This window comes from Phyllostomus discolor, chromosome X (assembly GCF_004126475.2).
Source record: "Phyllostomus discolor isolate MPI-MPIP mPhyDis1 chromosome X, mPhyDis1.pri.v3, whole genome shotgun sequence".
Classification (NCBI taxonomy): Eukaryota; Metazoa; Chordata; class Mammalia; order Chiroptera; family Phyllostomidae; genus Phyllostomus; species Phyllostomus discolor.
In genome coordinates, this window is record NC_050198.1 from 17,725,912 (window position 1) to 17,741,317 (window position 15,406).

Sequence of the window (15,406 nt, forward strand, 5' to 3'; positions counted from 1 at the left end):
GTGATAGTCCAGAAGATCATTTTAGGACCCCAATAAGATGAATATATACTATTTAAAATACGAACTATGAAAACACAGGGTCCAACACAAATAATGCCCCTTTTTTATGCCAAACTCCTGTATTACAAAATCATAAGCATGCCATTTTGTAACATAACAATATCACACTCAAGCATACCATGTGACATTTTAGGTGAAATGTTCAAATGAAAACTATAAATTATCACACCCGTATTATTACCCTACCAACCACACTTAAGAAGGAGTTACTTCTGCCGCACCCTGCGTGTTTATATGCAAAGACCAATTTGAATTAACCATGCTTTAAAGCATCAACTAGTTTGGCTTAGCCATACTTTAAACTATTTTCCAAAGGGCAATGATAAAGGGAGACATTAAGAAACTGTAATTAAATAAGGGCAATCCACAGTGGAAGAGCCCTGACATACCTGCCGGCAAATGTGCTCCCACTGCGAGTTCAGTTCTCTGAGTTCTGTCTCGAGTCTGGACGCAAACTCTGGCTCCGCTTCACTCTTTATCTTCTGCCCACCTTCGTTGACACTGTTCAGACTGGGCTGAATTGTCTGAATGTCATTAACTAAAAGCTAAGGAAATAATTCAGTGTAAGCTAGCTGAACAAATTACCTCAACATATTAGAAATGAAACACAGATAGAAAACATGTAATTAGAAATCATGACATTGCACACGAATTTTGTCCTTTCAAATCCAAAATAAATGTAAATAGACATACAAGGAGGGAATGAGCGAAAAGGAAAAAGGATTCATGGACATGGACATCAGGGTGCTGATTGCGGGGGGGAGGGAGTATAAGGGGACTAAATGGTAATGGAAAAAATACAATAAGATTATATATTTGTTAAAAAAGTTTGAGATATAAGCCTTGCAAAAAATGTTCACAGGTTTTATGGTGTGATGAAGTAGGGAATTATCTGTATTCTACTTAGATTAGAAACAAAAGGAAATAAGTTTAATATTTTGTGTTAGAAAAAGGTGTGAAAATCATGGGCTTTTGTATATTATGGTTTCTTGAAAAAAAATTCAGTTTTCAAACAAGAATGGCAGCAATTTAGTATAGCATAATGGGTGTGAAGGTTACGTGTCAAGTGGATTTCTTTTCTAGCTTGTATTTACAAAGAAAAATATTTAAAGAGCTACATTATTTTCTCCCCACTGCATGACAATGGTATAATGAATATGACATTAAAAATTCAAGAACAAGGAAAACTCCCAAGCTCGTTTCACAAGGCCAGCATTATCTGAATCCCAAAACCAGATAAAGAAAATTATAGGCCAATATCCCTGATGAACATAGATGTTAAAATAGTCAACAAAATATTAGCAAACTGGATCCAGCAATACATTGAAAACGTGATCAGGTGGAATTTATTCTCGTGATGAAAGGTTGGTACAATATCTGCAAATCGATAAATGTGATAAACCATATTAAAAAATGAAGGATTAAAACTACATGATCCTATCAATAGATATAGAAAAAGCATTTGCTAAAAACTAGCGCCCGCTTTATGATAAAAGCTGTCTGGAAAGTGGGAATAAAGAGAACATACTTCAACACAATAAAGGCCATGTATGACAAATCCAAGACAACATCACACTCAATGGGCAAAAACTAAAAGCAGTTTCCTTAATTAAGATCAGGAACAAGACTGTGGTGTCCATTTTCACATATCTTGTTCCCCACGGTACTGGAAGTCCTAGCCACATCCATCAAATGAGAAGAAAAAATAGCAGGCATCCAAATTGGAAAGGAAAAAGTAAAACTGTCATTTGTAGATGACATGGTACTGTATATGGACAACCCTAAAGAAAACAAGAAATCGACTAGAACTGATAGATGAATTCAATAAGTAGCAGGATGCAAAATAAATATTCAGAAATCACATGCATTTTTATATACCAATAATGAACTATGAGAAAGGGAAACTTAAGAAAACAATCCCATTACAATTGCATAAAAAAGGTACCTAGGAATAAATTAAACCAAAGAGATAAAAGACCTGTACTTAAAAAATTATAAGACACTGAAGAAACAAATTGAAGAAGATACAAACAAGTCGAAGCACCTGGAGTGTTCATGAAGAGGAAGAATAAACATTATTAAAATGTCCATACTACCCAAAGCAATCTATAGGTTCAACATAATTCTTATCAAGATACCAATAATGTATTTCACAGAACTAAGACAAATATTCCAAAAATTTATATGGAACCACAAAAGACCCTGAATAGCCACAGCCATCTTGAGAAAGAAGAACAAAGTTGGAGCAATCACACTTTCTGATATCAACCTATATCATAAAGCCATAGTAATCAAAACAGCATGGTATTGGGATCAAAAAAGACACATAGATCAATGGAACAGAAAAATCTATATTGCATGACATTACATATACATGGAAAAAGCAATATAGTATGACTAATAATCTGTAATGAAACAGAAAAAAATGGCTCAGATGATTATTTACCTTTATACCATTATTTACCTTTATACTGAATTTTATATTAAAATAATCTTATAAATGAAGGATGAATAAGGTCATGTTTTTCTGATTCACATTGATTTAACCCAATTTCTCAACCTCAGCCCTGCTGTCATTTTAGACTGGGTAATTGTTGGGAGGGGCTGTTGTGTGCATTCCCTGGCCTCCCCCAGCTTCATGCCAGTAGCATCTACCCCACTCCAAGTTGTGACAAACAGAATATCTCTAGCTATTGACAAATGACTCCAAGGAAGAGCACATCTGCCCTGGCTGAGAACCACTGATGTAACCAAAACATATTTTCCATATAAACGTCTTCATATGAAAGGTATCATATACAAATCTTACCCTGCATTGTTTCAGCTGTTTTTTAAGAATTTCTGAATCCCCAAGGGCAGGCCATTCTTCTTTCAGGAAAACATCAACTTCAGCCATCCATTTCTTCAGGGTTTGTATGTGACTCTGGAATCAGAGAACCATTTTAAGGTTATTATTGGGGTGCTAGTTTTTCTTGACATCATTCATCACGGTGATATGTCTGAACATGAGCCCGAGAACAATTCCCATGTTTGAAGGATGTCTCTAAGTGGCTCTTCAGGAAAAGAATATTTTTACTAAGACTGCACTTTTATGGTCTACTGTATGAGCACTGGGGTATGAAGTCTGCTATTGTTAAAAATAAAAAAAAAAATTACTACCAAATGTGGCTTTATGATGTTCCTCTCGAGTACATTAAATCATAACCCCCTCTAGAGAAAATTTAAGTTTCAAAACAACTCATGATAATACTAACAATGTGCCCTTACAGTACATAAAACAAACTATGAACAATAAACTCAATGTAATGGTGTCTTTATAGCCTCCCTAAACCTGTACTTCCACAGATTGTTTTTTTGCAGCTGACAGTTTAAGTAGTCCCTCCACTTGGGAACTTTCAGACCACAATTTTGTCATCTTGAAAGAGAAAACTTCTGCTTTTAATTTATCTTCCCTTATCAGATTGAAGTAAAGATAGCGGGAAAGATGTCTTCTCCTATCACTTATAAAAAGCCACAGTCTCCCATTATTTTTTCACATATTACCTTCCTCCCCACTGCTTTTCTTTTTTTCTTTTTCTTTTTTCTTTGTGGCTACTGTTCAAATATATGATTTCCAAACTTCTTTATTTCTATACATTTCAACTATGCTGTCCAGATGTACTATTTTCTCCTTTCTTAATTAAATTTCAATTGAAAATATGTGCTTTATAGAAAGCTACATCTTTGGTATGATTAATAATAATGAATTTTTCAAATTTTATTTTATTCAAGATTTCGTTTATTTATTTTGACAGAGGAGAAGGGAGGGAGAAAGAGAAGAAACATCAATGTGTGGTTGCCTCTCATACACCCCCAACTGGGGACCTGGCCCGCAACCCAGGCATGTGTCCTGACTGGGAATCGAACCGGTGACCTTTTGGTTCACAGGCCAGCACTCAGTCCACTGAGCCACATCAGCCAGGGTTGAATTTTAAAGCATCTGACTGAATCCAAACACTTTAGATTTCTACATCATCATCTTGCTGGGGTCTCTTGAGTCTGGTTTTGTGCTCTTTCCCTGTCAGCACTGTCCTAGTTCAGATCTTGTTATTAGCTGCCTGATTACTGTGCTGGGTCTTTTTGGTATCTGCCTCAGTCAAACACACTCTAATCCATTCTGCATGATGGTGTCAGTATTCTCCCCTCCTCCTTCCTCTTATCACAGTGATGGTTTAGAAACAAGTATTATCAGATCAACCCTCTTCTAAAAGATCAATCACAGTTCCATATTATTATTCATATTACTTTGAGTCCCTTCATCATTAGGTTACACTTCATATCCCAAAGCATGGCATTTGGAAGCATTCCCTATCTACTCCCAGACCATTTTCCCAATTATATACATATGCGTCACTCTCCAAACATGTCTTCGTCCCCCCAGTAGTGAACCACTGCCAGTTCATTGAACGTACTGCTCCATTTTATCAGCAATTTTCTCCCACTTTATTAGTTGACCAAATTCTCCTTGTTCAAGGTGTAACCCACATAACCCATGTCCCAAGAACATTTCATAAGCCCCTCTCCCAGTTTATGTTGGATTTCTTTTCTGGCCATTGTCATAACATTTCCCAAGATGTATGGGCTCTAATCACTGGAACCTGTGAATATGTTACCTTACATAGCAAAATGAGACTTTGCAAATAAGGTAAAATTAAAGATTTTGAGATGGTGCCCTGGCCGGTATGGCTTTGCTGGTTGGGGGCTGTCCTGCAAACTGAAAGGTCACAGGTTTGATTCCCCATCAGGGTGTATGCCTAGATTGCAGGTTAGGTCCCGGTTGGGTGAGTATGGAAGATAACTGATCAGTATATCTTTTACATTGATGTTTCCCTGCCTCTCTTACTCCCTCCCTTCACCTCTCTAAAGTCAGTAACCTTAGCCTTGGGTGAGGATTAAAAGAAAAAGATTTTGAGATAGGGCGATTGTCCTGGGTTCCCTAGCTGGGTACAATATAATCACTAGGGTCCTTATTCCGGGGAGGAAGAAATGTAAGAGTTAGAAAGCCAGACTGGAAGATGCTATATCGCTGGCCTTAAAGACAGAGGACAGGGACATGAACCAAGAAATACATGCATTTTCCAGAAGCTAAAAATGACAAGGAAACACGTCCTCTTCTAAAGCCTCCAGAAAGGTCATCTGCCTATCCTTTGAATTTAGCCCACTGAGACTGACTTTGAATTTCTGACCTCCAGAGATCAAAAATAATACATTTGTGTTGTTTGAAGCCATTAAATTTGAGGTAATATGTTACAGCAACAATAGGGAAATAATATACTTATCTTTTACCGTCATCAAAATGCAGGTTCCTTAAAGGCAAGGGCCATGTATTTGTACCCTAGTTTACCACTGGCCTTGGCAAAACATGTTTTGATGTGTGTGTGTGTGTATACATGCACGTACATGCTTGTATGCTAAAGTGTGTACATGTGTATATATGTAAAGCACATTGCACTTTACAGCATGTTTTAGGGCCACCCTGTCTTTTGGTTTGTACAAGGTGAGAATAAACAACTATGTTAGCTGGACTGAGATTTAAATCCAGAAGCTTCTTGCTCGGGCATTAACATCCCTCACAATGATACCTCACATAAGACACATGTTACCTGTATACCACTCAATATTTTATGCTTTAGAATATAAAATGTGATTGTTGGTTTACTATTTTCAGCCTGGGTAATTACCATATGGTGGCACTATTCAAGCAAATTAAGTCAGTAGAAGGTGGTTTGTGAAAGGTGATGGGGTTAAATTTATACATATAATTATAAGTAAAACATGCTGATGATATATAACTATGTTACCTGGTAGATAACTTATGATATTTATAACTTAAATGATGTCTATGTTTTGAAGGGCAACCAGGCTAAAGGAAAGATTGATTTCAAACATTATTTCAGCTAAAAGACACATTTAAGTCCTATTGGCATTGGTGGAAAAAATAAATTAATATTAAAGAAAATCAAAGAAGAACTCTTAATTACTGTTTTCTTAAAAGAAATAAGTGAACTGCACTCCTCTGAGAAAGATTTGTATCTTCTGATCTTATTACTGACTTTGAATGACCATGGAGGTTAAATTATTTGCCTTCCAATTTCCTAACGCTTCGTTGGGAGCCAAACAAGTAAAGAAAAGAGGAATATGGAAAGTAAAATTCTGAATTACCTGAATTTTTCGGAGTTTAGCCATGTGATCCTCTAGCTTTTGGCAATGCTGGGCCAGCTGGGAGGAAAGCTTCTTCCAGCGGCTCTCCACGGCTTCAAATTCGGATTGGTATTTCCGGCGGACATCAGAGGGGGCTTTCTTGGACATCTCTTTCACAGTGGTGCTGAGATAGTTTAGGCCACTTTGTTGTTCTTGCAGAGAACTTTGTAAAGCCTCAAAATGGAAAGTGGAAAGTACATGAATACTAATTGATGAATAATGATGAGTTTCATTGTGCAGTTTCATCGACAAGCTTCAGTTAAATTAAGACTGCTTAAAATGAAAACTAGGTGATTCAAAAATCTTAAAAAACAGATGACACAATATCAGCTTAAAAAATAACTAGTGGTCATTTAAATACTATTTTTTTATCATGAGATTGATCTGCACATTATTCAATAATATTTTTAATCTATGCCTATTTTTATAAAATTGTGAAATGTATCCAAAGCTATATCTTAGTGAACCAGAGTTTTAGCACACCTAATTTTATTCTATCATGTCTGTTTATTAATAAGTTAATACTTATTATACAGTTATACAGTTAGTGAAGTTTAACTTAATTATCCTGAGCCTTTAGGAAGACAACTTCTAACCTCCCCAGGTAAATTATACTGATGTGTGGGAAATCAAAACTCTGAATGTTACCAGATAGATGGTCTACTAAGGCCAGTTAATGAAAGTTTCATATTTTTCAAAAGACATTAGTCTGCTTTGTAGTATTATTGTGAAATTCTAGGGTATGTTAGAGGAGAATTTATAAAGCTGGTTTTATATTTATACTATATAACCTGTGCAACCCCTTATAATACGATGTCTACTTTTAGGTTTCCCCTACTCAATATTTATTTAAATCTTGCTTTCTGGTTATAAAAGAATAAAGGCTGAAGATTAATAATGGGGAAATATCCATTATATACAACTATTATGATTTTATATCGACTTCTATATTTTCCTACATATAACTAAATATTGAATATCTGATCTTACCATAAACACATACACATTTATTCCCTCTTTTATAAAGCAATTTATAACATTCTCCTAAATATGTCAAACGCATAAACTTTTATGGTTGCATAAGATCTTATGCCTATTTTTTGGTGCTTCAATTTCTTAATTCACTTTTATTTTATTGAACTGTTACACTTAATCGATTCTTTAGACCATATCTAGGATGCACATAACTACGTCTTAAGCTGGACATTTTACTGTGAGCCTTTTCCCATGTCATTAAGTATTTCTCAAAAACATAAATTTTAACGGCTTCTCCAATTAATTTAACCATTTCCTTTTATTAGCTCTAGAAATTAATTTTGAGTTTTCCACTGCTGTAAATTCTGCCTATGATCTGTCAGGTACCCACATCTTTGAGTACATTCTAATTATCTCCCTAAGATACAGATTTCAGAGAAATATTACTCATATGTACAAATGAATTATTTTGTATATTATTAGGAGGTATTGAAAAGTTTTCTCAGCAAAATTTATTCAATTTACAGTCCCACGAGTAAATGAGAATGCAGCTCATTGCTGCCAGATCTGTGCTTATTATTTCTTTGGGGTTGCCTTTTATTTACTTATTTATTTGGTAATTTAGTCTGTGAAAAGTGGATTCTCATTTTCTACATCTGTACTTCATCCTTTATGATCCGGGTTACAATTTTTCAAATGTTTAGTGGCTGTCTATGTGTCTTTTGGTGACTTTCTATTTAATTACTTTCTCCCTTATGCAGACAAATATTTTCTTTGCTCCCATTGTTTCTTAAGTGTCTCTGGTATTTTTACCATGTTTGTGATTGCTTTCATTGATTTTTATGTTTCCCTATCATATGTTTTTTTAAAAAAATTCTCCAAAATTTATGAATAAAATGTTTTTGAACTATTTAATGTATTGGTATTTTGCTTTGCTATAACATTTGATGCAAGATTCTCACTTCGCTTTTTTACTTATTTTCTCAATAATATATAAAAATACTTTTCCCTCCTTTATTGTTCTTTTAGTGGAAATGTACTTCTCAACTCATCTGCATACCATTTCTTGTGCACTTAATCTACTCCCCAAGTTGCTGTACCTCTGTATTCTTATTTCTTTAATGTTCACAGTTGTGTTAAGTCACATATTGTTCAAAGTAAACTTTGGAATCACTCCAAGTATTAAAAACAAGAGAAAAACAAAAAAGATTAAACAGTTAAAGTGTTTTTGGAGTTACAGTAGAGGAAAACAGTCAGTCTAAAACAGGACAATATGCACTGGGAAACATTTTTTGTTTTTTATGTATTATGTGTATTGGAGCAAATACTTCTGAAATTACTATTTTAAGAAACTTTAATGCTCAAAGAAAGAACTCTTGATATACAAAGTTAAAGTTTTAACCTTTTTTCTCAATTTAGGTCTCAAAATACAGATATATGATTTCATTATAAAATATAACTAATGAGTATGTTTTCACATCTTAAAAAATAAAATGTGACTGGATATACAACACAGACTTTTCAGAGAGAGGAGGAAAAATATTCAAAAGTCTCTTGTAGATTACTTCTTTTATCTACTATAAAAGTATTTAATATTTCCCAATATAAATCTGTAAAAACACAGTTATTAGATTTGAAATGACTAACCGCAATATTACATAAAACTGACATTTAAATTAAATCTAATTTTATAACTATATGGATTTTACCTCTTTCCATTTGGAAATACGAGAGGTATTAATAAGTCAGCAGGCAAAGGGAAAGAAATAAAACCATAGTTTTTATAGTAATCAAAATGTGCCTAAAATGCACACTGAGAAAAAAACATACTTCATAAGTAGCCCATATCATTGTCCTTAAAGATGGTATTTTTATCTTCTAGACACAAATGTATAATGTATTGCATTTTTAAAGTCTTATCTTCATTTTTACAACTGGTGAACCATTGCACTTGCCACGATTGTTTTCATTCTAATATTATTTTAAGGTTACTCCAATGAGATTGCTTGGTAGATAGGATATGTGCTGTACTGTATAAGAGTCAAATGCTCACAGACCTGTAACTCCCCGAGTCTCTGCTCCATGATTTCATACTCAGTGACGGTAACCTGAGGTATAGAGAGTTTGGTTTCTGACTGCTGGATCCACGTCAGGATGGTACCCATGGTCTCCTGATAGCGCATGGGCGGCAAAGTGTCAACGACTTCAGCACAAAGGAAAAAAAGAATCATTTAATCATTTTAAGCTTTGTCACTATGCTTTCCTATGTTGTTGGAAAACTCAGTTATTTCACTAATTATAAATATTAACAAAATGTAAAAACCTGAAAAGACTGATGAGAATAGGATTATGCAGAAGCCATATTCCTTTGACGTGTCTGATATTTTGACAGAAACTATGCATCTATTACACCGAAATCCCCCATCAGCCTTGTAAGGTTTGCATTGTTAAATTGATTTGTAAGGTGAGGAGATGGAGAAATAAAGAGGCTGAGGAACTTGCCAATGGTAACACAGATGGAAATTGCAGAAAATGAGTATACTCCATGTACAACTGACTTTGAAGGCTAGTTCCCTCCAGTGTTATCACTTCCCTTTGTGGAAAAAAGTACTATTATCCACAGTCCTTGCTATTTTTTTAATTTTTATTGAATTTATTGAGGTGATATTGGTTAATAAAATTATATAGGTTTCAGGTGCACAATTTACAACACATCATCTATATATACACTGTACTGTGTGTTCACCACCCTAAGTCAAGTCTCCTTCCATCACCATTTGTCCTTCCTTTACCCTCTTCCTTCCCTCCACCCCACTTTCTCTTTGGTAATCACCGTACTGCTGTCTCTATCTATAAGGTTTTTTTTTTAATTTGTATTGAGCTTATTGGGGTGACATTGGTTAATAAAATTATACAGGTTTCAGGTGTACAATTCCATAATACATCATCTACATATTGTATTGTGTGTTCACCATCTGATATATGTGTCATAAATGCATATACATAATTTATATGTGCATATACACACATACACATATATATATATACTATATATGAATTAAGTAACTATATTGATCATATTCAAGGAGATTAACAAGGGTAAGAATTTTGGCAAAAAACTATAAATCATAAAAATGACATAACAGATTTTAAGGAGAATAAAAAAGAATATCTAGAAGTAAAACATGCAATAAGTAAAAATTACTAACACAATGAATGGGTTTAAAAGAAGATTAGACAACGCTAAACAGAAAATTAGTAGATCTGCAGACAGACCAAAAATATATATTTGAAATGAAGCATGGGGACACAAGAGGATAGGTTAGTATAACAGAGAGAATAAAAGAAAACACAGAAAAATGGTTTAACAAATGTATTCCAGAAAGACAGAGAGAGACAATGAGGAAGAAGCCATATTTAAAGATACAATGGCTGAGAATTTTCCTGGAGAAAATCATGGTGCAAAATACTAGTTCAAGTCACTGTATCAAATGGCATTATTTAAACCACTTTATTTCTTTTTACATTTTTAGTTTTCAATTACAGTTGACATTTTATATTATTATTATCAGGTGTTACAACATAATGGTTAGATATTTATATAATTTATGAAGTGATTCCCCTGGTAAGGCTATTACCCACCTGGCACCATACATAGTAACTGCAGTATTATTGGCTATTTTACATTTTATTTTTAGTAGATAGAATATGAGTTTCACTTGTCTATGTCAATTCCTTTTACACCAAATGAGAGGAATATAGGAAAGTTCTTTGCATGCTCTTTAATGGGGTTTTCGGATGGTAAAGGTGTTTTTAGAGAGTATGTTAGAAATGCCAACTGAGAATTTTACTCAATGTGCTTTTATGTATTTGAGAGTTCATACCCAAATTCACCTTAATAGGCTTTCTTTAATCTGAGCACTTCTGATTTCATGTTGAAAAATCTCTATGGTACTTTAAACCTCGCTATTTTCCTTCATATAAATAATGTGTTTCTCTCTCTATTGACTAGGTACATTTATTTGAATGCTAGATAATCAGTCATAAACAAAAGTAAAGAGGAATCTCATGAATAGAAGTGGAGCAAAGGAGTATTTAATTACGAGGAAGCCAAGAGTTTTGTTGGAGAAGGCATCAGAGCCAGTGATCTAGAAACAGAGGGGTCTATGCGTAGAGACAAGGGTGTATGTTGGATGGATTTTAAACTGCACAAAGTTCAGCTTAATTAAACTTGAACATGTGCATAATGAAAACCAGTGCTTGTTTCCCTTGTGGCAGCGGCCAGGACAAACATTATTAGGAGCTTGCCAGAGGTGATACAAAATCGATCCAATTTTCTCCAGATGATGTATACATGTCCAGAGGGAGAGAGAAGTATAGAAAGAGTTGATAAAGATATTGGAGTTACTTATTAGAAAAAGTTAAACAAGTTTTCGTGAACATCTAACAGGACTGCTTCTCCATTCTGTTCTTGCAGAAAGAGGCTGTATAGCAGGACGATGAACAAGTCTGCTTTGGAACTGGCTTCCCACTTACTAGCTTCGGCAAATTACTGAACATTTTAGTATCCTGGACCTCATTTATCAAACTGGGGATGCTGATGCTTTTGAGAAATTAATTGAGGTCATTTATTATCACTTCGTTTGGCCAGGATTTATTCAGTGCTCCGAGCACCAGCATACAAGAAGCAGAAGTTTCAAAAGCAAAGCCTAGACTTTTACGATGCTTCAAATCTAACTGGTGAGTCGGGAAATGAATGAATAAACAAAGAAAGACATTGTAATGACCAATAGAAATACATGGCAGGGAAGAAAAAATAAGGTATGAGGGGGGAGAACCTTCCAGGTAATGGCATCAAAGGGATTTTAGATAGAGAATTAGATATAAAAATGTTGGAGTAAATGAAGACCTACAGAAGAGGCGGGAGGCCCTCAGTGCATTAGCAATACCAGGAAGCCACAGCCATCCCCAAGGTTGCAGGGACAAAGGGAAGAGGTGAGAGGTGGTGGACCAGGAACCATTTATTTGGGCCGCCTGGATCAACCTGCAGGGAGCTGCCCTTTGGGAAGGTAGCATGCCTGAACAATGCTGTTTCTAGGCGGAGCTAGAATCTTAGAAGGATCATTATCAGCCACTGATAGAGATGCATCCTGAAACAATGAGAGCAGAAGCAAATATTCTCACGTCTCTCTTCTTACCCTCAATAGCCTGCAAGCACCTACCACTGATGGAACCAGGCAGGTAGCCAATTTTAAAATAAGGATCCTAGGAAGTGTCATTTTCATGGGAAGAGCCGAGAATGGCACTGAGAACAGACAAGCAGGTGGTCTGCATGATGGCAAGGGTGGGCACAGGGGAGGAACAGGATCTGAAGAAGGGTACCAAAGGATAGCCACACTTTTCACAATATTCTATTTCTCAAGTTCAGTATTCAGGATTCCTATTTTTCAATATTTTAACAATTTCCATGTTATAGAAACTCTGAATATAATACAAACATTCAATAATTACAAAAATTAAAGTGACTACAATAAAAAGGAGTGGAGGTGACCAGAGAGTGAATAAAAAGGCCTCTCTGTGGAAGTATAACTTGACTGGAGACTTTAAAAAGTGAAGTGGGGAGCCAATGAGAATAGTGAGAAGCAAGGTTTTCCGGGAGAGGGGTAACCAGCGTGACAGTTCAGAGGCGGGAGCAATTCTAGCAATGCAGGAGCATGGCAAGGAGGCAAGTGTAGCAAGAGTGTGGGTGGACGAGAGGGGGCAGTCTTTGGGAACTATGATGGGGGGAGGGGGCCCTGGTTGACCATAATAAGATGCTAGATTTTATTCTAAATTATTCTCTGTTTGCTGATTCCTTTGTCTACTGCTGGGTACATAGCATATTTCCTCTTATTATTAGCTAGAAGGCAGCCGTGACACAGCAGGAATGTGATGGAGACACATTCAGCGCCAAGTACAAATTGTTACGAGTTTTAAACTCAATAGAAAGGGAAACGGCCTTGCTAGGGAGGGAACAAACCTGAAAAAAGACTCATGTTCTTTCATTCAAAGGGAATAGTGGGCTTTCCTGAGCTAATTTGACATTCTATAGAACCAGATCCATAGTCAGAGCCAAGACCTTGCTTTATGAAGATTTACAAACATGCACACACGCACACTATGCACAAACGTGCATCCACCTGTGAACACACACAATGCATACATATTAATATTCTCTCACACACTGTGAATTTAAAAGTTAGTTTACACTTCATCCTGAAAACAGAATCTTGATCAGACCAAAAATTAAATAATAATAACAATAATAATAACAATAACAACAACAGGAAATATCATCACAAAGATCAGTACTTTATTTCTTCAATTTTAGGTTTATGTAAACAGGGTTTGAATATTAAAAAATAATTTGTGGTCAGTTAAAATCTTTATTTTTTGCTTTATTGTGAAGGGATGGTTTATCATATTGCACAGAATATCTAACCATGTATTTGGGAAAGTGTTTAAGTTATCTTGAGGATGACGGCATTAGTAGCATCCTGAGGAAAGGTTAAACTGTACCTACACTGAATGACAGGAAATAAAGAGTTACAGTTTTGTCACCTTATCACTAGCATGAGCATTATAGAAATACAAGGTCTGTCCAGAAAAAGTCTAGTCATTGTCAATATAACGAGAACAGTTTGCACAACATCGATGTAACCTGGCAGCCAAGGAGAGTTGACTGGAATGCGCATGCGTGAACAATGACAACTTCACTGTACTAGTCAGTCAGTGGGGGCGGTGGACACTGTTGAGTGAGCATGTGTACTGTGTGGCCATCACATTCAAAAAGACTGAGTAGAGTAACGAATCTGCATCAAATTTTGCATCAAGCTTGACCATTCCTCTGTGGAAACTATTTGGATGATTCAGAAGGCCACAGCTATGGGCAACTGGTGATTGGCAGCTTCATCAAAACGAACACACTAGCTCATGCATCACGTCTTGTGCAGTTTTTTGGCCAAACATCAAATCACCAAGGTGACTCAGGCCCTCTATGGCCCAGATTTGGCATTCTGTGACATCTGCCTTTTCCCAAAACTAAAATCACCTTTGAAAGGGAAGAGATTTCAGATGTTTGATGAGATTCAGGAACATATAATGGGGCAGCTGAAGGAGATTGGGAGAACTGTGTGAGGTCCCAAGGTGCCTACTTTGAAGGGGCCTGAGGCATCATTGTCCTATATACAACATTTCTTGTATCTTGTATCCTTTTCAATAAATGCCTCTATTTTTCATATTACATGGCTGGATACCTTTTGGACAGACTTTGTATAAAAGTTACTTAACACATAAGTATATGTTATAATAGTGTATAGTGCTCAAAACTCAGCATCCACCTATGTATAGACCAAGAGAGGGAGGGAAGAAAGGAGATAGATAGGCAGACAGGTATGTAAATAGGTAGGTGGTAGGTAGGTAGGTAGTAGACACATAAACCAGCTAGGTTTTAAAAAGCTATAAATTTTAAAAATCCATTGACTTTCAGCACAAGCCAGCAAAAAAGAAAAGTCTCTCAATCCAGAAAGAAAATGAACAATAAAACATTCTAAATTATTAAATAACAAATTAGGCCTATTTTCTTCCATTAACTAATATAATTCTATCCAGATCTTATGGAGTAAGTTCCCTTTATTTAGTTTCAGGGCCTTGGCCTTGGCCTTCTCCATCTAAGCACTTATCTCAGATGATAATTATAAAAGCACCAATTTGATTACATTATCAATGGCTGTCCCTTTCCCTGGATTTCAAGCATGATGAGAGCAAGGAGCCTATGATTTCAGCTCAGTGATCTATCCCCAATAACAAGCACAGTTCCATGCAAGGAGTCCATGTTTGTTGAATGAAGAACTGTAAGTTGCATAGTGTAACCCTGAGCTATGTAAATAGGAAAAGCCAGTGTTTGCGGAAGCCTAGACCCTAAACAAGAGGAGAAAGAATTTAACTGGAGAATTTAGACACTTCTGATCCCATCTATGAATATTTGTAGTTCCCATGTAGCCTTCTAAACTCTGAATGACTTAAATTGACTTTCTTATCATTTACCTCTCTTCTCATTTCTCACTTCATGGTTTCTGGACTGCCAATGTAG

General features: G+C 35.7%; 1 protein-coding gene across 1 annotated transcript in view; it reads right to left on the reverse strand.

Moving 5' to 3' along the window:
- The window catches only part of DMD (dystrophin), a 1,951,120-nt gene that overhangs the window by 1,236,678 nt on the left and 699,036 nt on the right, over positions 1-15,406 (reverse strand). Inside the window, exons 22-25 of the mRNA XM_036016633.1 lie at positions 9,333-9,478; positions 6,262-6,474; positions 2,870-2,983; positions 450-605 (exon numbers count right to left, since the gene is read on the reverse strand). Of these exons, the coding sequence (XP_035872526.1) occupies positions 450-605; positions 2,870-2,983; positions 6,262-6,474; positions 9,333-9,478 (629 nt within the window). The remainder of the gene's footprint in view (positions 1-449; positions 606-2,869; positions 2,984-6,261; positions 6,475-9,332; positions 9,479-15,406) is intronic.